At 38.4% G+C, this 26,339-nt stretch overlaps 3 protein-coding genes and 1 long non-coding RNA gene across 4 annotated transcripts; 1 reads left to right on the forward strand and 3 right to left on the reverse strand.

The window, feature by feature from the left end:
- Nucleotides 1–1,484: 1,484 nt before the first annotated feature.
- Nucleotides 1,485–5,736, forward strand: LOC138308174 (uncharacterized). The gene is made up of 4 exons (XM_069249118.1): nucleotides 1,485–1,614; nucleotides 2,612–2,941; nucleotides 3,146–3,475; nucleotides 3,955–5,736. Exons 1-4 carry the CDS (start codon nucleotides 1,485–1,487, stop codon nucleotides 4,227–4,229), a joined length of 1,065 nt encoding a protein of 354 aa, XP_069105219.1. The 3' UTR covers nucleotides 4,230–5,736.
- A 49-nt stretch (nucleotides 5,737–5,785) lies between these two features.
- Nucleotides 5,786–9,639, reverse strand: LOC138308175 (uncharacterized). Its single transcript, XM_069249119.1, has 3 exons — nucleotides 9,397–9,639; nucleotides 6,703–7,118; nucleotides 5,786–6,397 (listed from the first exon to the last, which is right to left on the reverse strand). Exons 1-3 carry the CDS (start codon nucleotides 9,510–9,512, stop codon nucleotides 5,976–5,978), a joined length of 954 nt encoding a protein of 317 aa, XP_069105220.1. The 5' UTR covers nucleotides 9,513–9,639; the 3' UTR covers nucleotides 5,786–5,975.
- Nucleotides 9,640–12,114: 2,475 nt separating this feature from the next.
- Nucleotides 12,115–15,207, reverse strand: LOC138307879 (uncharacterized). Its single transcript, XR_011206056.1, has 3 exons — nucleotides 14,341–15,207; nucleotides 13,049–13,341; nucleotides 12,115–12,255 (listed from the first exon to the last, which is right to left on the reverse strand). It is a non-coding gene; the product is annotated as an uncharacterized lncRNA (long non-coding RNA).
- Nucleotides 15,208–16,269: 1,062 nt separating this feature from the next.
- On the reverse strand, nucleotides 16,270–19,251 carry LOC138307761 (uncharacterized). The gene is made up of 3 exons (XM_069248627.1): nucleotides 18,519–19,251; nucleotides 17,191–17,519; nucleotides 16,270–16,759 (listed from the first exon to the last, which is right to left on the reverse strand). Exons 1-3 carry the CDS (start codon nucleotides 18,782–18,784, stop codon nucleotides 16,338–16,340), a joined length of 1,017 nt encoding a protein of 338 aa, XP_069104728.1. The 5' UTR covers nucleotides 18,785–19,251; the 3' UTR covers nucleotides 16,270–16,337.
- Between the last annotated feature and the right edge of the window lie 7,088 nt (nucleotides 19,252–26,339).

The raw sequence follows: 26,339 nt of genomic DNA on the forward strand, positions 1-26,339 counted from the left end.
TCTTCGGTTGAGAATCAAATATGGCGGCTCGCTCCACTTAGGACCGCATCCCTACCCTGACAACGATACATACCGGTAGTCGTTCCGCCTTGGTTATCTCAATTTTTATTCGAAATGGACATTATTGATATGTTATCAAATTGAAAAAAAATATATGTTGAAAATAATTGAAAAGTGTCATTGTTTTATTTCAAACCAAACTGCAGCTATAACATTCAACAATCGGAACTATATCTTCGGTCATCCTGACTACCGTAGTTACCCAACTTAGCAACCATCACCGTTTTAAATTTTACGTAAAAGTAGATTTATTTATGTAAATATATAGATTGAACAGTGTTTTGATTGCGTTAAAGGTGGTATGAACGCAATGGGATACAGACATATTCTACATGTAGCGCTAACGCGCTACATTGAATATGTCTGTATCCCATTGCGTTCATACCACCTTTAACGCAATCAGAACACTGTTCAATCTCTATGTAAACAATATGTCTTTATGTATTCCATGATTTGAACAATTAGGACTGGCTGGTCGGTTGACTGGGCTAACCATCCATTAACAGCCAGGCTTATTCAAGGACAGCCTCCCATGTGTGCAGTGTGTGTCTATATGTTTTAGAAGGCTGCGGTATTCTGTAACGTTGTCAAATTTAGAAAATATTAAAGCCATGCAAGTATTAGGACATGTGCAGTATATTCTTTCTGTCTTTTTTGGCAATAGTGGAAACATTTTATCTGTTATAGTCATTTGGTGACTGGAATCATCGTATTGCCTTTTCCTATATCTGTTACACAAAAGAAAGAATGTTTTCATTTCTTTTGTAGGAACCGCGAAAACCAAATGATTAACACAGAAAATAATTAATTTGGTCTATCATTGCCAAATATTTAAAAAGGTAGCCCTTACATACCATTGAATTGTTTATCATCTTTCTCTCTCTTTACCGAGAAGCCATTTTGCACGTATCCCCGCACAAAAAACTGACCGATTTTCAGCACAACAAATATAAGACTACCTTGTAAATACGGAGCAGACATTGAGTTACATTAACGCCTATTCTAATGGCCTTCCTATTTTGATTTTCCTATAAATCCCCTTGGTTTAAGGTGATGGTAATGTTACATCGCCACGTCTCTATTTACCGGGTTTTCCATCCTGCTACTTTTGAGATGAATCTCAGAAGGCATGGAGATGTTATTTTTATCATGATTTTCAAATGAAGCCCCGGGCGAAATGGAATATGGTGATTCTGTCATATATCGGATACAATTAGTAGGCAGGTTATTGCCACCGTGAATAGAAAATTAGAAAATTAATTTTGTTCTTTTCAAGTCATATTAATTTAAAGACATTTTTCTCTCCGTGAATTTTAAAAAAAATGGATGGTGGTTTTGCCTTTAGCCGTAGCTACACTTGGTTTTCTCCTTGAGAAGTCCAATGGTGGTTTTGCATTTGCTACGTTTTTCTTCTTGCGTTTCAGATGAAGCCTCTAACAAGATGGCGGACTGTACACTGGGTGACCCCAGTAGTGGTGTCATCCCTAATATTCCTGACCTTAACGATGGTTCTAGTACTCAACAATAGAGAGGCCGACCACGAGTCTCCAGCAAGTATGATCACAAGACGTTTTGAACTCCTAGGTGCTATAAATCAACTTTTTTCAAGTCGATTTACAAATTAATGTCGTTTTTATCTTCCGGGCGTCTTATTCTTATTGAGTTTTGCAGTCTAGACTTTTATAATTCTACTGTACTTGTATTTGTAATCATTTCGCGGCGTTTTATTTTCGCTGTTTGCTATCGCCTGAGCTATATGCGAACATTATCGCACGCAAATATATATTGGTTTACAGTACCTGAATTGATCAATGGTGTACTTTTAAGAGTTTGAATAAGTTGTTGGTGTCTGAAAAAAACAACATGTTTTTATTCGATTATAATGTATAGTGTAAATAAGCGGAGGGATCTTTTCCTCCGCGCAAGAAACGAGGGCGATCCGATTCACCAGATCAAAACATATGGGCGGTTTTGCTTTTATCACCTACCTTAACCATTCTTAATGTTTCTTTATCTATAACTAAAACATATGTATAAAATACCTCATCCTTTTTGTTCGTACTTTCGTTTTCAAGTGATCTAGTCCCGTTTCTCGAAATCAGTTGATACCATAGGTATGTGAATAAATTGTATTTTATCATATGCTTAAAACTCATATTGGCTTGATCCATCACTTCTCAAAATATTATAGTATACACCAGTGAATAACTTTTATTTGTTGTCGCTATTCAATATTAAGTTTTGAACCAGATTTATAAAGCTGGTATCTGCTTTGACGTAGATTTGTAAGGCTAGTGTTGCTTTGACATAAATTTGTAAAGGTGGATGACGCCGTGACCTATTTTGTACGGTGAGTGTTGCAGTGACCTAGATTTGAAAGGTGATGTTGCTGTGACTTAGATCCATAAGGTGGACAAAACCAAGATCTAATTTGTCTTGTTTGGTTTTCAAGTGACTGATGATCTTTTAATAGCATATTTGTTATATTGAAGTGTTATTATAATCGTTCTAAAATGAGGTCATTTTAACAAATCTCATTTCTTATTTGCAGGCCAAACATTTTGGTGTCACGTGATAGACTTTCACAATATAACCTTTCACAGAAACATCGTAATACAGTGTTTCTTAAAATCAACCATGGTAAACCAGACTTTACATTTACGATTCTCAGCTATGAATTCCGAAATGGAAACAGAAATAGAAATATTCAACTTAACAACAAATTCTACCATTTATAAGAGAATGTGGAATATCAACATTTGTGAGCGTGGAAACTATGTGACCTTGACTCGACGACCAGTTACGTGTGCTGGATCCGAAAAGTATAAAGTGGACATCAGATTTGGCATTGAAAGACAGGTTATCGATATTGAAGTCAAAAGTAGGTTCACAATGTTAATGACGCTACTACATGTACATACATCCTAATAATCAAATGAAAGTATATGAAATTTAACATTAATTTTAATAACTACATACTTCAAAATAAACTTACTATGTGTTAATGGTGTATATGAAAATTTATCAGTTTTAGTACACTAAAATCTTCCTTGTTTTGATTGTGACCATTTGTTTTATTTCACAGATATTGTTCCTGAATCGTCTATTTCTTTATCACGTGATATGGATGATTTTGGCGGGAATATTTCCTACGGAGTCACGTGTTCTGTGCGATCTGGTTGTCATCCGATTCATGTTATACTGTTAGGTAGCCATGGCAACAACGTTCCGCCACTTTATGACGTAAATCTCACCTGCATTTCACTATATAACAGAGAGGAGGGGTGGACGATGGAATGTTCCGGTGTAGTCATGGAAATTACATTTAAATCCATATCAAGGCTCATATGTCGGCCCTTTCCGTCATATTCCTCGACGGAGTCATTCATTCCTACAAACAGTTTGATCATGTCAGGTACCGTACAATTCCATAATATATTTCTTAATGGAAGCAAAGTTATCGTTCATGATTTGAACCTTTTCTTTCCTGTAAAATATTGACAAACGTCTTAGAAATAAGTACTTAGAAATAAGTACAAAACAGCTTTAAAGGGAGTATACAGGGTAGTATCAATAATTAAATTGGCAAATCTAATTATTTCATATGTAAGGTAATGTTTATTAGCCCCTCCCTCTCTTAACATTACTAGTATTGACATATTATATGCAATTATCTGCTCTTCCGATTTTGTATTCGATGTTACGTCATATCTAAATATCGTATGAATATAACGTCATATTAAAAAACGACATGGTGTTTCTCATAGAATAATGCACTTCAATTTTAGAAAACACAAAAATAACCGAAATAAACCTCATCAAATATTGCCTATGTGTATTACTCCGGTGTCATAACCAAAGATTCTGGTATCCTGTTTTTATTGTACATTGCAGGGCATCCACGTGATTGCAACAGTTCAACAATTGGGATGGTGTTTCTGGATCACTGGAGCTGCAGGGTTTACCATCAGTGTGCCACGGGGTCCGTGATGATGTCACATACATGTACAAAAGACATGTATTTTGATTCACGGACTTGTAGATGTCAAAATATGGATGAAAATGCTGAATGTTATCAAAATAGTAAAAGACACAATCGTTCTGCAGCTGCATTGTGCCTCCCGCAAAGCATTACGAAGTCGAAAAATATCTCTCATAGATTGGTGTGACGTCATACAAATTATCAGATAGGGGAAAAAAGGTGGTGTGAAGTGACACAAAGTCTCAGATAGGACGGTGTGAGGTCGTAGAAAGTCTCAGATAGCGGTTTGAAATCTGATGATGGCACATCATGTATGAATGAGGTAATCGATTTATTATGATTGGTTGACGTTATAATGCTCCTTTCGAGACACCTCGTCGTTTACCCCTCGCGTAGCCTAAATGCCAGAGATATCTAAAACCACATTCATAATGTTTGCAGATTTGCAACCATTAGTTTCCAAAACCACTGTTTTTTGAAGAATTATTCAAACTAGGTAAAAGCATTGATTTGCATCATTCTTGTTACTATGAGAGATGTACATCCTCGATATTCCAATAGTTAATATCGCTGTCGTTCTATACATGTACATCCTCAATATTCTATGGAATACTATCACTGTCGTTATATACATCCCTGGAATATGTCATAGCAAAATTGAAGGCAGTTTAGGAGGGGAAAAACAACTGACCAATCACAGGCCTGCGGAGACTTCCTATGAAGATTTCACAGACAGTGTCGTCCAACTTAAAAGTCACACAGTCAACAACAGTTTACATAAAAGGAAAGAACTTTACTTGTTCATTGTTGTCGTACACAGAGCCTTCAGTCGTACTATGATATATTAAGTGGTGGATATCACGACTGATAGTAACCCCTGGAATATCGAGGATGGGGGTTATATAGTAAGACTAATGGTGAATGAAGTGGACGAATAATAACACATTTCAGCCAAAATGCCAGCAGAGTAGTCCCTTTGAAATATATATTTCAGTGTTGTTTTTACCAGACCTACTATCTGCCAGGGTCATTTAAGGACGGCTTTCCCTGTTTGTGATGTGTCAATGTATTGGGACTCTTGCCTTTCTTATATACTGCTATGTCACTAAAGCTTGCAGCAGAAGATACAGAGTATGCGATTCCCGTTATATCGAGAAACAGAGCTAAAGCTGGATTCAGTTCATAAAATTATCACAGATTTCAATGATTAGGTCACTCTTTCTGGTTGAATGTAACTGTTATAACATATTTGTTCTAAAATCCTTTCTTCATTTTTAGCTCGATATGATATTCCGTATTTGCATATAACAGAGTTATCTGCCCTTGCGGGTAGGCATTAATTGTGACGTCACGTCTTTACGAGCGTAACGTCATTTTTTTCCTTAGAAAACGACGTGAATTGGACACACAAAATAATGACGTGACAATGGATACCTACTCGCAAGGGAGCTAACTCTGTAATATGCAAAGACGGGATATATCTTATTGAACACATGACAAAAATCGCACTTTTCAACCATGATATGACATACTTGTGCGGACTGTGCGCGAAATACAGGAGAAAGTATAATGCAATAAAACGTCAATTTTGCTTCTACATTTGTGAAACACACTACTTTTTGTATTCTATGTCGTGATTTTAATACAGTGCGAATATTTATCACGTATTCTCAACCGCAGGCGACATCTTCTATATAAAAAAAACATATCCCGAACGTAATTACCGTAGCCAGCATTGCACGATTAGACTTTGACAATGGGGTTGCTTTAATTTTCTTAAAAACAATGTGTTGATAACAAAATACAATGGTGGTCAATTTTCAGGAAATCAAAATTCGTTTACTGCATGCATTTGTACATAAATCATTACTTTTATTTGAGTTTTATTTTAACAACTGTCCGAATGCTTCATGTTCGAACGTCCTGAACACATTTAAGCCAATCGCCATCCGGAGAAAGATGGGCCCCCACGACGAGTGTCGCTGTACATGTGACCAACCTCCGTTGATCGGACAAACACGTGGTCTCCAGCATTGACAGGTACCACCACTATGGCGGTTGTAGCGTCCCAATGATAATTGTCTCCGTCGGTTAATATTCTCCCCCACGAAGTTCCATCAACAACCAGTTCTGTGAAAACATCTACTTCGCTTGTGCTTGTAGTAGTCCAAGTGAACACATAGAGCCCACCAACAGGAACCGTGTACACACCATCAGCCGTGTTGTAGTTACCTCCCCTGTCTAGGTTGACCTGATCATACTTCAACACTAAATCAGCTTGTAGATCCAGATTTTTACTCAATGATACACTGAAGGCCCCATTTTCTCCCTCTGGGGTCGCAGGTGGAACTCTTTCTGGAAAATGATAAAAAAATCGTTGTCACCATGCCTAATATAAAATATACGTATGGAATATAAATTCTCTTTTGATTACGTTTATGAACATTGACTCTTCCTTTCTCTCTCTTGAAATATGATTAGGAAAAGACATCTGCCTAGTTTTCGCTCAAAGGATTGGTTTAGCTAAGTAACTCAGTCATTCAAAACGGTGTATTGAACATATCCCTCCTCCATTATATTATATAGGAAACGCATTTAAACATTTCGATAGAATATCGTTTAACATATATTTCATTCAATAATGTAGTTATGTGGTCTACCAGGCCTTCGGTGTTGGTCTTGCAGTTTCGTGTTGTGTATCATGGATTCTGTGCTATTGCCCTTTTCTTGCGGAAAATCGTTCTTCACATCTGGGTTTGGAATTTCATAATGCTGGTGGTTTCCTTCAGGGGTTTGCATAAGAAGTGACATTCTCATTTGGTTTAACTCTCGCTCCAGATTATTTATCCGGACGTCTTTACGCTTCATATCGTCAACGTTATTTTGAATAGTCTTTTCCATCTGCTGTAGCCTCGCGTTCTGTCTCTCCATCTGCTGTAGCCTCGCGTCCTGTCTCTCCATCTGCTGTAGCTTTGCGTCCTGTCTCTCCATCTGCTGTAGCTTTGCGTCCTGTTTCTCCATCCGCTCCAGCAAAGACTCCACCAGGCTTTTCAATGATCCTTCGTCTGACGTCATCCTGCAATGCAATTGTTTTGTTAAACAATGGTCGACAGGCGCGTAGCTGAAGGGTATTCGATATGTAAGCATTTTTTGAGGCGAGCGCCGCAGGCTCGAGAAGAAGGTTGCAAGGGTGTCCGGGGGAGTCTCCCCGGTAAAAATTGAAAATCTAGATTTCATTTGGTGCCATTTGGTCGCTTTTGGTAATTTCTGTGTGATCTATCATTATGCAAAATGGGTCATGCTGATACATCTGTAGGGAACATGTATGTCAAATATGTTTCTATTATCGTGATGTCTTAGGAAATTTCAAAATGTAATTCATTTTCAAATATGGAATCGTCATTTCCAGGCAAGTACGTTAACTTCAATGCTAAATGTTCAATGAATGTACTCTTTTTGTTTTGGAAGATATGGAATTTATTTGTTCCATCTATTAGCAAGAAGACCTGTTCGTTATTTAGAATTATCGAAGTTTAGCGGTCACGTCCTCCACCCACCCACGCCCCTCTAAATATATAGGCAACATCTTTATTTCTTACTTTCATGTTGTTTATGCTATGATTTCATCTTTCTTTTCCATCAAATACTTGTTTACGAAATGTATGTGCGTAAAAATGTATCTTCATACAACTGGCCCTGCAGGTAGGGCGTTAGAATTGTACCTGCTGTCCCTATTACATGATCGTAAAAGGCGACTAAATTTAGGATCTTATCTTTTCTCTTCTTCCTCACTGACTTCATATTTCCTAATGCCTCCCTTGGCACCGCCTCACTTTTGGCCTTGAGTTGAGAGTTCGCCCCTGTGAGGAAGGCTCTGGGTTTTGTCCCCTGGCCGAGTCATACCAAAGTCTATAAAAGTGGTAGTCTCTGCTCCTGCTTAGCTCTCAGCATACAGGGAGTGGGACGGCTGGTTCACTCGTTGTCAGTATAATGTGACCGGGTGGGGTGTGTTGCTTGGTGTCTTCGGTGGCATGCTCCAGTGATATAGCACTATAAAAAGGGCAACAGTTCCACTATACAAGAAGACACAACATGAATATACCGCAGTCTCCCAAAACACGCACCTCCCACAACATACACGCAACACACCGCATACATGGGAGGCCGTCCTTACATGACCATAGCTGTTAATAGGACGTTAATTAATCAAACAAACAAACAAATCTTCATACAAAGTGAGTTTCGTGTATGCAGTACGTTCCGTGTGTATATGTTCTGGGAGACTGCATTATGTTCGTGTTGTGGCTCCTTGTTATTGTGAAACACTCGTCTTTTTATAGTGCTATCTCACTGAAGCATGCTGACAGAGGCATCGCATAAGAGCATCCTACCTGGTCACATTATACTGACGCGAAAACATGCAAGCCAGATGTGCCATTCCCTTCATGGTAAGCGCTAATAAAAGCAGTAACTACAAGGCTTTTATAGAATATGGTGTGTCTCTGGTAGGGGACAAACCCACAGCCTTCCTCACAGGGTCGAACGTTCAACTTATCGCCATAAGTGAGGCAGTGTTAAGGAAAACGTTAGAAATATAAATCGGTTAGGAAGAATGGACAATTAGTTGTTATAATGGGTATCAGTATATCCACAATACTCCAAGTTTACGACCACGTCCCTTTTTTAAAGATTCTATCAGCAGTCTCATTGGTAATATACATGTGTACATGAATCTAATGACATTCAGTAAACGTTATCTAATATTATATTTTGTCACAGAACATTGTTAACGAAATGCTACAGGAAACTCGAGAAGAACTGGTCTCAATTGCATGAACATTCTTTAAATTTAAGGAATCTATTTAACTCAAAATTCCCCTTAGGAAAGCATTCCAGACGTTAATGATAAATCTGAATTAAGTTAAGGAACCTTTCTTAAAATCTGTGATGCTTCCCTAAGGAGAATTTTAAGTTAAGGCATTTCTTAAAGTTAAGGAATGTTTGTGAAACTGGGATCAGGTGAGTTGTTAAAGAGAGGCTCATCCTCGATACTCGTGGGTTACTATCATTGATGCCATATACATCCCTGAATTATGCCATAGTAAAGCTGGAGGCAACTGGTAATTCGGTCCTTTAATGTTCATAGAGATAGGATCGAATAACGGTACACTGTGATTGGCTGTATGGCTTTGAAGTTGGATGTCGTTCTCTCTGTAATCTATGATTGGTCTTTTTTTCTTTTCTTCTGACGTGCGTCCAGTTTTACTATGACATATTCCAGGGGTGGATATAACGTCAGTAATAGTAACCCCAGGAGTATCGAGGATGGGATAGACTAGTAATATTATACTTACCTGTCTTCAGTTCTGGTTTTGGATACCCCAGCCCTTCCGACTGGACTTTCCTCTGCCGTAGCTCGGACATGGGCCACTGACCCGAAGACTAGAACGATGAACAGCCAGTACATCATACAATGAAAGGGATGGATATTTATATATTTGTGGGTTGGTGTCTATACTGCGTGTCCACTGAACTGATAATGAACTTACTAGAGATAAGGAATATGACCAGACCACAAGCATTTGCAGACTTAACAAATAATCTGACATCATGTGTTGATTACAGAATTCTACCAAGCCATATATCATAATATCTTCCTAAAAAAAATTACTGTGCCTGTTGACCAGACTTTCCTTCACCAAGATATATTTTGATACAGGTTTTATTTACAGTCTATCGGGTTTTTTTTAATCATTTGCATATGCAAATTTAGAGAGCGCACTCGGCATTACCCCATTTATATTTTCGGAAAGTGTTCATCAAACTTAGACACCAGTAAATCATCAAAACCAATGGTGCATGTGGTTGAGTCTATATAGAATGCGCCCTGCGGATATTAAACAAGAGGCCCAGAGGGCCTGTATCGCTCACCTGGTTTTTTTAGTAATTATCACAAGACTCTTGACAATTAGAAAAATAAGCAAAATTGACTCCTAAAGTTTCATTTTGAATCACAACCATACAATGATGCTATTGATACCATACAAATATGCTATCCAATACATTGGTTCAGAGACAAAGTAATTTATATGAAAATATTAGCCTAATTGACCTTATTGACCCCGCATCTGTTGCCGTCTAAGGCAATTTGTACAATTTCAAATCTCAACCCTATAAGGATGCTACCATTGCATTATGAGTGCTCTTCCATGCTTAGTTGCAGAGAACAAGTCGTTTATATAGAAATAGCTAAATTGACCCCTTTTGACCCCACCCTTCAGGGCCCCCCCCCCGGGGGGGGGGGGGTGGTCAGCCTCATCATTTGCAAACTTTTAAATCCAAACCCTATAAGGATGTAACCATTGCATTATGAGCGTAACCCCATGTTAAGTTTGCAGAGAAAAAGTCAATTATATGGAAATTGACCATTTTTGAAGCCCCCCTCAGGCCCCGGGGGGTCAGCCCTATCATTAGCACAATTTGGAATCCCCACAATATAAGGATGCTACCATTGCATTATGGTGCTATACCATGCTTAGTTGCAGTGAGTGTCATTTATATGGAAATAGCCTTTTGACCCCCTCCTCAGGCCCCCGGGGGTCAGCCCTATCATTTGCACAATTTGGAATCCCCACCCTATAAGGATGCTACCATTGCATTATGGGTGCTATCCCATGCTAAGTTGCAGAGAAGAAGTCGTTTATATGGAAATAGCCAAATTGACCACTTTTGACCCCGCCCCTCCGGCCTCCGGGGGGTCAGCCCTATCATTTGTACAGTTTTGAATCCCCACTCTATAAGGATGCTACCATTGCATTATGGGTGCTATCCCATGCTCGGTTTCAGAGAAGAAGTCGTTTATATGGAAATAGCCAAATTGGCCCCTTTTGACCCCGCCCCTCAGGCTCCCGGGGGATCAGCCCCATCATTTGTACAGTTTTGAATCCCCACCTATAAGGATGCTACCATTGCATTATGGTGCTATCCCATGCTTGGTTTCAGAGAAGAAGTCGTTTATATGGAAATAGCCAAATTGACCCTTTTGACTCCGCCTCTCAGGCCCCCGGGGGTCAGCCCCATCATTTGTACAATTTTAAATCCCCACCCTATAATTATACTACCATTGCATTCTGAGTGCTATCTCATGCATAGTTTCAGAGAAGAAGTCGTTTATATGGAAATAGCCAAATTGACCCCTTTTGACCCCGCCCCTCAAGCCCCCGGGGGGTCAGCCCCATCATTTGTACAATTTTGAATCCCCACCCTATAATTATACTACCATAGCATTGTGGGTGCTATCCCATGCTTGGTTTCAGAGAAGAAGTCGTTTATATGGAAATAGCCAAATTGACCCCTTTTGGCCCCGCCCTTCAGGCCCCTGGGGTCAGCCCCATCATTTGTACAATTTATAGTTAGTAGCCCATAAGGATGCTACCAATCAAATTTTGTTGAAATCCGACCAGCGGTTATGGAGAAGAAGTCGATTGTTGACGGACGACGGACGCCGGACGACTTCAGTATCCCTTAGGTCACCTCGATCATTCGGAAGAGGTGAGCTAAAAATAGTAACACAAAATTTGCAGAATGAAGAATTTATTGGGAATATCACAACTTAAATTTTTGATGTAGAGCCACTGGACTCCTTTAAATATTCTTAAAATCATCGTGTTAATTACAGCGCATACAACTGTGACTAATTTTCAGAAAATCTAAATCCGTTGGCTGCGTACATTCGTGTGTTTGTTTCGTTTTATATTCCGACTTCTTTTCGAAGGCGTTGGAACATCCTGGACACAATTAAGCCAATCGCCATCCGGAGAAAGATGGCCCCCCACGACGACTGTCGCTGTACATATAACCATCCTCCGCTGATCGAACAAACACGTGATCTCCAGCACTGACTGACGTCACGACCACTCCGGTGGAAATGTCCCAATGATAAGTGTCGCCATCGGCCATGGTTTTCCCCCGCAAAGTTCCATCAACGATCAGTTCTGTATAAACAGCACCTGTGCTCTTGATTGTAGAAGTGAATACATAAAGCCCACCAACAGGAACCGTGTACACACCATCGGCCTTGTTGTAGTTACCTCCCCTGTCTAGGTTGACCTGATCATACTTCAACACCAAACCAGCGTGTAAATCCAGATCTTTACTCAATGATACACTGAAAGCCCCATTTTCTCCCTCTGGACTCGCAGGTGGAACCCTTTCTGAGAAAAAAATGGTTGTTACCATGCCTAATGTAAAACATACGTATGGAATATAAATTCTCTTTTGATTACGTTTACAAACATTAACCCTCCTCCCTCTCTCTCTTGAAATGATACATATGCCTAGTTTGCAGTCAAAGGATCGGTTTAGCTTAGTTTTTTTTACCAGACTACTACCATTAGAATTAAAAATTCCTATTTTATATTATATAGGAAATGCATTTAAAGTTATATGTGCCGTATTTTTCATAGTCACGAATCAACAAGAGCTTTAAATATGTTATTCAACTGAGAATTACAATACTTTCAATGTATAGGTTTTAGTTTTACAAGTACAAAAGAGAGCTGAAAATGATTTTTGGCAGTACTGCCAAAAACCATTATATCAACATCTTCAGTGTAGTGAAATGAATTTTTACGGTCAGACCATGAAGCCATATTGTTGTCCACAATTTCATTGCACATTTTTACAGTATTATTAGTAATTGTAAAGTGATTTCTGAAGGTATGTCTCCATCTTAACGTGTATAAGGCGTAAAAAACAAGAATTTCACAGTGCATAACTGATGTGATCCAACTAACGTTTATAATGCATTATATATGTTTGTCTGTCCATTTGAATGATTTTCACAGCTTTATTCATTAAAACTTGTGGTTTTAAATAGATAATTGAAGAAAAAATAACATGTCCAAATATTCGGCCAGTTACGGCACATATAATTTTAAACATTTCGATAGAAAATCGTATAATATACATGTATATTTCATTCAATAATGTAGTTATATGACCTACCAGGCCTCCGGTGTTGGTCTTCCATTTTCTTGCTGTGTATCATGGATTATGTGCTATTGCCTTTTTCATGTGGCAAATCGCTATTCACATCTGGGTCTGGAATTTCATAATGCTGGTGGTTTCCTTCAGAGGGTTGCATAAGAAGTGACATTCTCATTTGGTCTAACTCTCGCTCTAGATTATGTATTCGGACGTCTTTATGCTTCAGATCGTCCACGTTGTTTTGAATAGTCTTTTCCATCTGCTGTAGCCTCGCCACCAGGCTTCTCAATGATCCTTCGTCTGACGTCATCCTGCAATGCAAATGTTTTGTTAAACATTGGTCGACAGGCGCGAAGCTGAAGGTTATTGGATGTGTAGGCACTTTTTGAGGCGAACGCCGCATGCTCGAAAAGAAGGTTGCAAGAGTGTCTCCCCCGTAAAAATTTAAAATCTAGATTCAAATGGTGCCATTTGTTCGCTTTTCGGCAAATAGGCAAACCAGACATCCTATTAGCTTAAGCAGAATTACCACTTTTTAAGGCTATAGTGTTCCTAGGCATGCTGGAGACAGAACTCAGAGACTTTTATTACGGGTGCAAACGCTCAACTTTTCACCAAATATGAGGTGTACATTTCGACTTAAGGAAGAAGAACGATCTAATTAACCTTATCAGGCAACCTTATTATCGCTACTTTTGAGAAGAGGATCTGACAATATCCCATTAGGGGTTCCGCTCTGATGACATTTGGAAATGGTCAATAAAATATCTGACTCCAGAATCTTGACAAAGGGACGAAAAACACTTAGAAAAAGCTGTCAGACTTATTTTCGTGTACGATGTCATCTCGCCCAACCAAATATATATATACATACTGGGACGAAAAAGCGTTTTCAATCGATATAGCAATATGTAGAAAATGCATTTGTTCTGAAGTATAGTTGATATAAAAAGTTCATTCGAACATGACTCCTTGTGGGACGATGCCAGATCCTCTATTGATTATAAGGATCTGTATTTTAATCGTATTGGAAGAAGAAAGCAATTAGGACGAATAGAAATATAGTCGCCATTTTGTTATAATAGATCTATCATGCCTATATCAACATATCAACAATGTTTACGACCACGTCCCTTATTTAAAGATTCTATCAAGCGTCTCAGAGGTAATATACATCATACGCATGTATGTAATGACATTTAGCATAGGCAGTTTAGTATAATTTTGTGTTACACAACCTTGGTAAAGAAATGCTACCCGAAACTCGGGAAGAACAGTTATCAAAGAGAGACTTTAGACATTATACTTACCTGTCTTCAGTTCTGGTTTTGGATACCTCGACTCTTCCGACTGGACTTTCCTCTGTCGTAGCCCGGACACGGGCCACTGACCCGAAGACTAGAATGATGAACAGCCAGTACATCATACAATGAAAGAGATGGATATTTATGTCCCTATTTGGGTCTTGGTGTTTATACTGCATGGCCAACACATCGTTACTAGAGATAAGGAACAAGACCAGACCACAGGTATTTACAGACAAAAAAATCTGACAGCATGTTTTGATTGGAAAATACTATCTCTTATCATAAAATTTTAAAACCTCGTGCGCCTGTGACCAGATTTACATTCACCAAGATATGTTTTGACACACAGTTTTTTTTTCTTTTTTTTTTCTTTAACCACAATCGTCTAGTCTATCATTATTATATTATTTGCATGTAAGAATTTTAAGAATGCACTCGGTGGCATACCTTTTATTTTTTTGGCAGGTTATCATCAAGTTTCATTTTTCCAAGCTAGAAGATATTAAATACAACCAAATCGTCAAACACAACGGTGATGGGTCAAGATAGAATGCGCACTACGGCTACTATAATTAAACAATAAATCGCAAAGCCGCGCGAATCAGTAACATTGATTAAAGTCAATATTTCACACACGACATCGCGTAACGCGTAAAACTTATTGGATTGATTTCATCACTGCATCACCGTGAAAGGGATTCTTCTACAGGCTCCTGAAATCCATCACTCATTTAGAACTGATCCGTGATATAATAGTCGAACATATGACCACCAATCAACTTTTTCACCTGATCAACACGGTTTCATATCTGGTAAATCATGCACAACACAAGTCCTGGAGGTTATGGAAAATTGGACACAATCATTGGATAACGGTAGTAATGTTGATGTAATATATTCAGAGTTCAGCAAAGTCTTTGATAAAGTGTCACAAAGGCTACTCCTGCATAAACTATAGGCATACGGGATCAGAGGAAAACTCCAATAATCATTAATGGAGAAAGTTCTACAAGCAGAGAAGTCAAAAGCGGAGTACCACAAGGGAGTGTTCTCGAACCTATTCTTTTCCTGATTTTCCTCAACGATATCCCAGAAATTGTGAACTGTGTGGTTAAACTCTTTGCTGACAACACCAAACTATATTCCAAATCAACAATGTACAAGATTGTCATGAACTTCAACTGAACATTGACTAGATCACAGACTGGACAGACAAATGGCTCATGAAATTAAATAAAGATAAATGTAAACACATGGTAATAGGTAACCTTCCCATAATCAACCAATACTGTATAAAAGATGGTAGTATAAGGATACCCTTGGAGAAAACGAATACAGAAAAGGATCTTGGAGTATTAGTTGACAACAAACTGAAGTTCACTAGCCACGTCAACGAATCTCTAGCAAAGGCCAACAGCATATTTGGAACTATCTTCAGAACTTTTGTGTATCTGGAAAACCAAACATTTACCAATGGATGCCTACCCGCAAGGGAGCTAACTCTGTAATATGCAAAGACGGAATATATCTTATTGAATACATGACAAAAATCGCACTTTTCAACCATGATATGACATACTTGTGCGGACAGTGCGCGAAATACAGGAGAAAGTATAATACAATAAAACGTCAATTTTGCTTCTACATATTGGTTAAACACACTACTTTTTGTATTCTATATTGTGATTTGAACACAGTGCAAATAGTTATCACGTATTCTCACCCCCAGGCGACATCTTCTATGTAAAAAATTATATCCCGAGCGTAATTAGCGTAGCCAGCTTTGCACGATTAAACCCGGTGACAATGGGGTTGCTTTTATTTTCTTAAAAACACTGTGTTGATTACAATATAAAATGGTGGTCAATTTTCAGGAAATCAATATTCGTTTGCTACATACATTTGTACATAAATCATAAAAAAATGTGTTGGTTTGCTTTTATATGACTTTTATTTCACCAACTGTCCGGATGTTTCATGTTCGAACGTCCTGAACACATTTAAGCCAATCGCCATCCGGAGAAAGATGGGCCCCCATGACGAGTGTCGCTGTACATGTGACCAACCTCCGTTGATCGGACAAATACGTGGTCTCCAGCATTGACAGGTACCACCACTATGGCGGTTGTGGCGTCCCAATGATAATTGTCTCCGTCGGTTAATATTCTCCCCCACGAAGTTCCATCAACAACCAGTTCTGTGAAAACATCTACTTCGCTTGTGCTTGTAGTAGTCCAAGTGAATACATAGAGCCCACCAACAGGAACCGTGTACACACCATCGGCCTTGTTGTAGTTACCTCCCCTGTCTAGGTTGACCTGATCATACTTCAACACTAAATCAGCGTGTAGATCCAGATTTTTACTCAATGATACACTGAAGGCCCCATTTTCTCCCTCTGGACTCGCAGGTGGAACCCTTTCTGGAAAAGAAAAAAAAATAGTTGTTACCATGCCTAATGTAAAACATACGTATGGAATATAAATTCTCTTTTGATTACGTTTATAAACATTGACCCTCCTCTATCTCTCTTGAAATGATATATATGCCTAGTTTGCAGTCAAAGGATCGGTTTAGCTTAGTTTTTTTACTAGACTTCTACCATTAAAATTAAAAATTCCTATTTTAAATCGACTCAATTATTGGTATTTAACACAGCACCATATGACATAATCTTCATTCTGTTGTAGGTAGTCATTATGAAGTAGAAGTAGTAACTCTGTCGTTCAGAACGGTGTATTGAGCATATCCCTCCTTCATTATATTATATAGGAAATGCATTTAAACATTTCGAAAGAAAGATCGTATTATATACATGTATATTTCATTCAATGATGTAGTTATATAACCTACCAGGCCTCCGGTGTTGGTCTTCCATTTTCTTGCTGGGTATCATGGATTCTGTGCTATTGCCTTTTTCTTGTGGCAAATTGCTCTTCACATCTGGGTCTGAAATTTCATAATAATGCTGGTGGTTTCCTTCAGAGGGTTGCATAAGAAGTGACATTCTCATTTGGTCTAACTCTCGCTCTAGATTATTTATCCGGACGTCTTTATGCTTCAGATCGTCCACGTTGTTTTGAATAGTCTTTTCCATCTGCTGTAGCCTCGCGTCCTGTCTCTCTATCCGCTCCAGCAAAGACTCCACCAGGCTTCTCAATGATCCTTCGTCTGACTTCATCCTGCAATGCAAATGTTTTGTTAAACATTGGTCGACAGGCGCGAAGCTGAAGGTTATTGGATGTGTAAGCACTTTTTGAGGCAAACGCCGCATGCTCGCAAAGAAGGTTGCAAGAGTGTCTCCCCCGTAAAAATTGAAAATCTAGATTCAAATGGTGCCATTTGTTCGCTTTTCGGCAAATAGGCAAACCAGACGTCCTATTAGCTTAAGCAGAATTACCACTTTTTAAGGCTATAGTGTTCCTAGGCATGCTGGAGACAGAACTCAGAGACTTTTATTACGGGTGCAAACGCCCAACTTTTCACCAAATATGAGGTGTACATTTCGACTTAAGGAAGAAGAATGATCTAATTAACCTTATCAGGCAACCTTATTATCGCTACTTTTGAGAAGAGGATCTGACAATATCCCATTAGGGGTTCCGCTCTGATGACATTTGGAAATGGTCAATTAAATTTCTGACTCCAGAATCTTGACAAAGGGACGAAAAACACTTAGAAAAAGCTGTCAGACTTATTTTCGTGTACGATGTCATCTCGCCCAACCAAATATAGATATACATACTGGGACGAAAAAGCGTATTCAATCGATATAGCAATATGTAGAAAATGCATTTGATCTGTAGTATAGTTGATAAAAAAAGTTCATTCGAACATGACTCCTTGTGGGACAATGCCAGATCCTCTATTGATTATAAGTATCTGTATTTTAATCGTATTGGAAGAAGAAAGCAATTAGGACGAATAGAAATATAGTCGCCATTTTGTTATAATAGATATATCATGCCTGTATCAACATATCAACAATGTTTACGACCACGTCCCTTATTTAAATATTCTATATGGCGTCTCAGAGGTCATATACATCATACGCATGTATGTAATGACATTTAGCATAAGCAGTTTAGTATAATTTTGTGTTACACAACCTTGGTAAAGAAATGCTACCGGAAACTCGGAAAGAACAGTTATCAAAGAGAGACTTTAGACATTAAACTTACCTGTCTTCAGTTCTGGTTTCGGATACCTCAACTCTTCCGACTGGACTTTCCTCTGTCGTAGCCCGGACACGGGCCACTGACCCGAAGACTAGAATGATGAACAGCCAGTACATCATACAATGAAAGAGATGGATACTTATGTCCCTATTTGGGTCTTGGTGTTTATACTGCATGGCCACTGCACTGATAATGAACGTCGTTACAAGAGATAAGGAACAAAACCAGACCAAAGGTATTTGCAGACGCAAAACAAAATCTGACAGCATGTTTTGATTGGAAAATACTATTAAGCTATCTCTTATAATAAAATTCTAAAAACCCGTGCGCATGTGATCAGATTTACATTCACCAAGATATGTCTTGACACAGCTTTTTTGTTTGTTTTTTGTTGTTGTTGTTGTTTAACCACAATCGCCTAGTCTATCATTATTTTCTTATTTGCATGTGAGAATATAGAGAATGCACTCGAAGGCATACCTTTTATTTTTTTGGCAGGTCATCATCAAGTTTCATTTTCCCAAGCTAGAAGATATTAAATACAACCAAATTGTCATAAACAACAGTGGATGGGTCAAGATAGAATGCGCACTACGGCTACTACAATTAAACAATAAATCGCAAAGCCACGCGAATCAGTAACATTGATTTTAAGTCAATATTTCACAAACGTAAAACTTACTGGATTGATTTCATCACTGCATCCCCGTGAAAGGGATTCTTCTAAAATCTCCTAAAATTCATCACTCATTTAGAACTGATCCGTGACATAATAGTCGAACATATGACCATCAATCATTTTTTTCACTTGATCAACACGGTTTCATTTCTGGTAAATCATGCACAACACAAGTCCTGGAGGTAATGGAAAATTGGACACAATCATTGGATAACGGTAGTAATGTGGATGTAATATATTCAGAGTTCAGCAAAGTCTTTGATAATATAGGCATACGGGATCAGAGGAAAACTCCTAATATGGTTACACAAAGTCTTATCCAATCTAAACCAATAAATAATCATTAATGGAGAAAGTTCTACAAGCAGAGAAGTCAAAAGCGGAGTACCACAAGGGAGTGTTCTCGAACCTATTCTTTTCCTGATTGTCGTCAACGATATCCCAGAAATTGTGAACTGTGTGGTTAAACTCTTTGCTAACAACACCAAACTATATTCCAAATCAGAAATGTACAAGACTGTCAAGAACTCCAACTAAACATTGACAAGATCACATAATTGACAGACAAATGGCTCATGAAATTAAATAAAGATAAATGTAAACACATGGAAATAGGTAACCTTCCCATAATTAACCAATACTGTATAAAAGATGGTAGTATAAGGATACCCTTGGAGAAAACGAATACTGAAAAGGATCTTGGAGTATTAGTTGACAACAAACTGAAGTTCACTAGCCACGTCAACAAATCTGTAGGAAAAGCCAACAGCATATTGGGAACTATCTTCAGAACCTTTGTGTATCTCGAAAACCAAACTTTTACCACACTCTACAAAACTCTTGTCAGACCTCATTTTGAATGTTGTTCTGTGATATTGTCTTCATGGTTAAAGAAAGACATCAAAGCATTAGAAATGCCTCCCTTGGCATCGCCTCACTTTTGGCCTTGAGTTGAGCGTTCGCCCCTGTGAGGAAGGCTCTGGGTTCTGTCCCCTGGCCGAGACACACCAAAGTCTGTAAAAGTGGTAGTTTCTGCTCCTGCTTAGCGCTCAGCAAAAAGGGAGTGGGACGACTGGTTCGCCCGTTGTCAGTATAATGTGACCGGGTGGGGTGTGTTGCTTGGTGTCTTCGGCGGCATGCTTCAGTGATATAGCACTATAAAAAGGGCAAAAGTTCCACTATACAAGAAGACACAACATGAATATACCACAGTCTCCCGAAACACGCACCTCGCACAACATACACGCAACACACCGCATACATGGGAGGCCGTCCTTACATGACCATAGCTGTTACTAGGACGTTAATTAATCAAACAAACAAACAAACAAACCAAAAATAGAATGTCCAGAGAAGAGGAACCAAAAGACTAACTAACCTCGAAAACATTTCATATTCTGACAGGATCAGAGCCTTGGGAATTCCTACACTGGAATACAGACGATTAAGGGCAGATATGGTGGAAACATATATAGTCCTCAATAAAATAGACATTGCCAACAGCGAAAATATGTTCACCCCAATGAGACATGCTAGAACAAGCTAAGGGGACATGAAAAAAGCTGTTTAAGAAACCCTTTCGTCTTAACTCATCGAAGTATGTTTTTAGTAACAGAATCATTGAGTCCTGGAATTCCCTTCCCAATGATCTGGTCAACGCAGAAAACATTTTAAACACAGACTGAACAACCATTGGAAGAACCACGTCATGAAATTCCAACCATCATCCTAGTGCAACGATCGATTTATATATATCTTACTACACTGTAAAATTTTGAGTGTTAAGTTATACCCTAAATAAAATCCCTCATGCCTATGATGTAATGTAACACTTCATGCGATGGTTTGGTGAAAAGTAAAACCATTGTAATGTAAGGTAACACTTCAAACGAAGATCTGGTGTAAAGTAACACCGCTGTGGTGTAAGGTTACCCTTTCATATTACGCTTTGGTGTAAAATAACACCACTGTGGTGTAAAGTAACACTTTAAACGAAGATCTGGTGTAAAGTAACACCGCTGAGGTGTAAGGTTATACTTTCCAGTTAGAATTTGGTGTAAAGTAACACCACTGTGGTGTAAGGTAACACTTCAAACGAAAATCTGGTGTAAAGTAACACCACTGTGGTGTAAGGTAACACTGCAAACGAAAATCTGGTGTAAAGTAACACCGCTGAGGGGTAAGGTTACCCTTTTAAATTAGACTTTGGTGTAAAGTTACACCACTGTGGTGTAAGGTTACCCTTTCAATTATGTTTGGTGTAAAGTAACACTACTGTGGTGTTTGAAAACAATTCAAACGAATATCTGGTGTAAAGTAACACCGCTGAGGTGTAAGGTTACCCTTTCAAATTAGGCTTTGGTGTAAAGTTACACTTTCAAGTTAGGATCTGGTGTAAAGTGACACCACTGTGGTGTAAGGTTACCCTTTCAAGTGAAAAGTTGGTGTAAAGTAACACCACCGGGGTATATCGTTACACTTTCAAGTGAAAATTTGGTACCAGTCATTTTACACCAATGTGATGTAAGGTTAAACTTTTAAGATAGAATTTGGTGCAAAGTGACACCACTCTGGTGTAAGGTTACCCTTTCAAATTAGGCTTTGGTGTAAAATTACACCACTGTGGTGTAAGGTTATCCTTTTATATTACGCTTTGGTGTAAAGTAACACCGCTGTGGTGTAAAGCTACACTTTAAAGTTAGGATTTAGTGTAAAGTAACACCACTGTGGTGTAAGGTAACACTTCAAACGAAGATCTGGTGAACAGTAACACCGCTAAAGTGTAAGGTTACACTTTCAAGTTTATGATTTGGTTTAAAGTAACAATACTGTGGTGTTTGGTAACAATTCAAACGAAGATCTGGTGTAAAGTAACACCGCTGATGTGTAAGGTTACCCTTTCAGATTAGGCTTTGGTGTAAAGTTACACTTTCAAGTAAGGATCTGGTGTAAAGTAACACCACTCTGGTGTAGGGTTACCCTTTCAAGTGAAAATTTGGTGTAAAGTAACACCACCGGGGTAAAACGTTACACTTTCAAGAGAGAATTTGGTGTAAAGTGACACCACTGTGGTGTAAGGTTACACTTTCAAGTTAGAATTTGGTGCAAAGTGACACCACTGTGGTGTAAGGTAACACTTCAAACGAAGATCTGGTGTAAAGTAACACCGCTGTGGTGTGAGGTTACCCTTTCATGTTAGGATTTGGTGTAAAGTAACACCACTGTGGTGTAAGGTTACCCTTTCATATGATGCTTTGGTGTAAAGTAACACCACTGTGGTGTAAGGTTACCCTTTCATATGAAGATTTGGTGTAAAGTAACACCGCTGTGGTGTAAGGTTACCCTTTCAATTATGATTAGGTGTAAAGTAACACTACTGTGGTGTTTGAAAACAACTCAAACGAAGATCTGGTGTAAAGTTACACCGCTGAGGTGTAAGGTTACCCTTTCAAATTAGGCTTTGGTGTAAAGTAACACCACTGTGGTCTAAGGCAACACTTCAAACGAAGATCTGGTGTAAAGTAACACTGCTGTGGTGTAAGGTTACTCTTTCAAGTTATGATTTGGTGTAAAGTAACACTACTGTGATGTAAGGTTATCCTTTCAAAGGAAGATCTGGTGTAAAGAAACACCGTTGAGGTGTAAGGTTACCCTTGCAAATTAGGCTTTGGTGTAAAGTTACACCACTGTGGTGTAAGGTAAAACTTCAAACGGAGATCTGCTGTACAGTAACACCGCTGTGGTGTAAGGTAACACTTCAAACGGAGGTCTGGTGTAAAGTAACACCGCTGTCGTGTAAGTTTACACTTTCAAGATAGAATTTGGGGAAAATTGACACCACTCTGGTGTAAGGATACCCTTTCAAATTAGGCTTTGGTGTAAAGTAACACCACTGTGGTGTAAGGCAACACTTCAAACGAAGATCTGGTGTAAAGTAACACTACTGTGATGTAAGGTTATCCTTTTAAAGGAAGATCTGGTGTAAAGAAACACCGTTGAGGTGTAAGGTTACCTTTGCAAATTAGGCCTTGGTGTAAAGTTAACACCATTGTGATGTAAGGTAACACTTCAAACGAAGATCTGGTGTAAAGTAACACCGCTGTGGTGTAAGGTTACACTTTCAAGTTAGGATTTGGTGTAAAGTAACACCACTGTGGTGTAAGGTTACACTTCAAACGAAGATCTGGTGTAAAGTAACACCGCTGTGGTGTAAGGCTTCACTTTCAAGTAAGAATTTGGTGCAAAGTGCACTGTGGTGTAAGGTAACACTTCAAACGAAGATCTGGTGTAAAGTAACACCGCTGTGGTGTAAGGTTACCCTTTCATATTACGCTTTGGTGTAAAGTAACACTTCAAACGAAGTAACAACGCTGGCACAAGGGCACAAAGTGTGAAGCACTTCTAAGGTAACAGATATACGAAAATATAAGAAAAAACACATTTTTCCATAAAAATGGGGAGGTTGTGCGTTGCTCCGGTGCAAATGCATAACAGGGGTAATTAAACATTTTTTTATTATTTTTTTAAATAATAATAATAGCATTTTAAAAATTAAAAGCTATGGAATGCAATCAAAATATCCACCAAGGCGAAGATGAGCACAAGGAATCATGACGTCACATAACGTCAACAAATGGCGCGAAATCATAGGATTCGCATACGCGGCACTCCAGGCCTTGAATGGACACAGAGAAATCCGAATCTTTGAGTTCATTTCTTTGAGTTTATGCTAGACAATTATTACATCATATACTTCTATAGTTTAAAGTGTGTCCTTTTATTTCTAAATTATATCTTCTACATGAAATAGAAAATAAAATAAACAAGTAGAGCTTCGCTCTTCCTATGCCGTGCATGATTCATATTAAAACATCTGGCTGCGATCTTTAAGACCTTGCCTTCAGTCATAAGAGCGCAGCTCTCTGCGCGGCCGAAGGCCGCGTAGAGTGAAGCTCTACTAACCATAACACGTGTGTGAGCATATAGATTCCAATACATTCCAATGCCCCTTGGACTTTGTCCCGCGGGAAAAGTCTCGCGCCTCCATGGAGACAGCCATGTTTAATTCTAGTTATCAGCGCGACGAGATTTAAAATTTTCTGTACTAGACGAAATGTGTCATCGGGATACGCTTTAAAATTACTGTAAGTAGTTTTAATTTACACATATACAAGAACAACGCAATGAATGTATTAGTCCAATATATACTGTGTATGTTCTCAAGCGCACGGCACCGTCAACAGTGACGTCACAAAACCTAAGCCAAAGATGACGGCACAGATCCGCGCGTATTTTTAATAACATGGCATATTGCCAAGTTTTCTATGCATCTGATAAAACAAGATTGAAGTACATCATGTATATTGCACTATTCCATTTGGATTTTTCAAATTCTTTCAAACTATTGATATTATGTGCATGTCAATGAAATATATTTCATTGTTAATCTCGTAGAAAAATGTAGACAATATAAAGTTATGATGTTATAATCTTTTACATGTTACTTGTAGCTGCGCTCTTCTGAGGCCTTGCCTTAAATTCATATTATTAAGGGCGAAGTGCGAAGTAAAGCATACATGAAAATATAAGAAAAATCAATTTTCAAAATTCAATTCTTCACACTGACAGCTTCAGTTTGCGGCCGCCATTATTTTACCCTATGTAAAATCCCAGCAGCGTGAATGCGATGCTTTGAACGCTTTTATGATCCGACGAACGTAATCTTCATCCGGCAGAAGCTCAGTGCTATTGCTCAATATTTGCAAGCGTTCAATTGATAGACCACCTTCCAATAAAATAAGCTGACCCAAAACGGAATATATGTTACGGAAATAAAATTTTCTTCCTTCTCGAATGTGGATTTCCTTCTCAAATGGGGGTTTTGGGATAAGGGTAGAGTGTGAATATATGAATAAAAAATAAACAGAGAATTCGGGTCCATTATTTACATAAATTGAACCTTTTAACAGTGCATAATTAATGGTTACTGAAACATCTGGCGGTGCCCTTTAAGGCCTTTCCTTCAGTCATATTATAATTTATAACTAATTCTCAGATCCTCGTATATAGTACCATGTAGAGTATGATTTTTATCGTTATTTATCTAGACCCCTAAAACGTTTAAAATGGTCTTATGGCACTCTGGTGGGTCAGAAACATACATACATAGAGATTGGAAACTCCTTCTTTGTCTTTGTTGACAGGCAGCGGGACCTTCGGTTTATAGACATCTTCCCTTGGCTAACTTCTTTTAAGTGTATTCTTTTAAACATGATATTTTTGCATCAATACAAAGTTTAAACATTATATCATGGTTTGATGTGACCAGATTTCCCGATTGATGTTATTTAATATGATTTTTGAAAGCATGAAAATCAGCAATTTTACCTGGTTTTTCGAAAATCAGACTTTCAAAACCGGAAGTGCATTTTGTTTTATTAATATATAGGAATATATTTTTTTCTGTCCAAAATAGTATTCAAACCATCTGAAAATTACTGATCTTTTATAACATATTAAAGTTATTCTGCTGTATTTAACTATTTAAAAGTTTATCTAAAAATCCTTAAGCACATACAGAGGTACATCTGCCTATCGTAAAATTTGCGGAGTTGCCAATCTCTATGTATATATGTTTCTGGGTGGGTCCATGATTATATAATCTGTAACTAGTTCTCAGATACTCGTACATAGTACCATGTAGAGTATGATTTTTATCTTTATCTCTTAAACGTTTAAAAATAGTCTTAGAGAACACTGGTGGGTCCGTGATTATATAATCTGTAACTAATTCTCATATCCCTGTGCTTGAGAGCGAATTTACGCATAAGTTTATTCGAATAAGTTTATAGCCAAACGCTTGTGCATCGTACACCGTTTTTGTAGATGCTGTTGAAATCTTAACTGAATTTTGTGAATGTTATAATAATATTTTTAACGCATCGCATAAAGAAATGGACACGCGGCTAATTGAAACCGGAGGCGCGAACACATTTGGGTATGGCCGTTTTCGATTATATGGTTTGACTGGTTGGACCTAGTTGATCGTTTATTAATTAAAGACGGACCTGGTGATTTTATATTGTTTTCAGACGAGCCTTGACAAAGCCCTCACGGGCCTGTATAAAAAACCACAGGTCCGTCAG

The sequence above is a fragment of the Argopecten irradians genome, chromosome 14 (genome assembly GCF_041381155.1).
Source record: "Argopecten irradians isolate NY chromosome 14, Ai_NY, whole genome shotgun sequence".
NCBI lineage: Eukaryota > Metazoa > Mollusca > Bivalvia > Pectinida > Pectinidae > Argopecten > Argopecten irradians.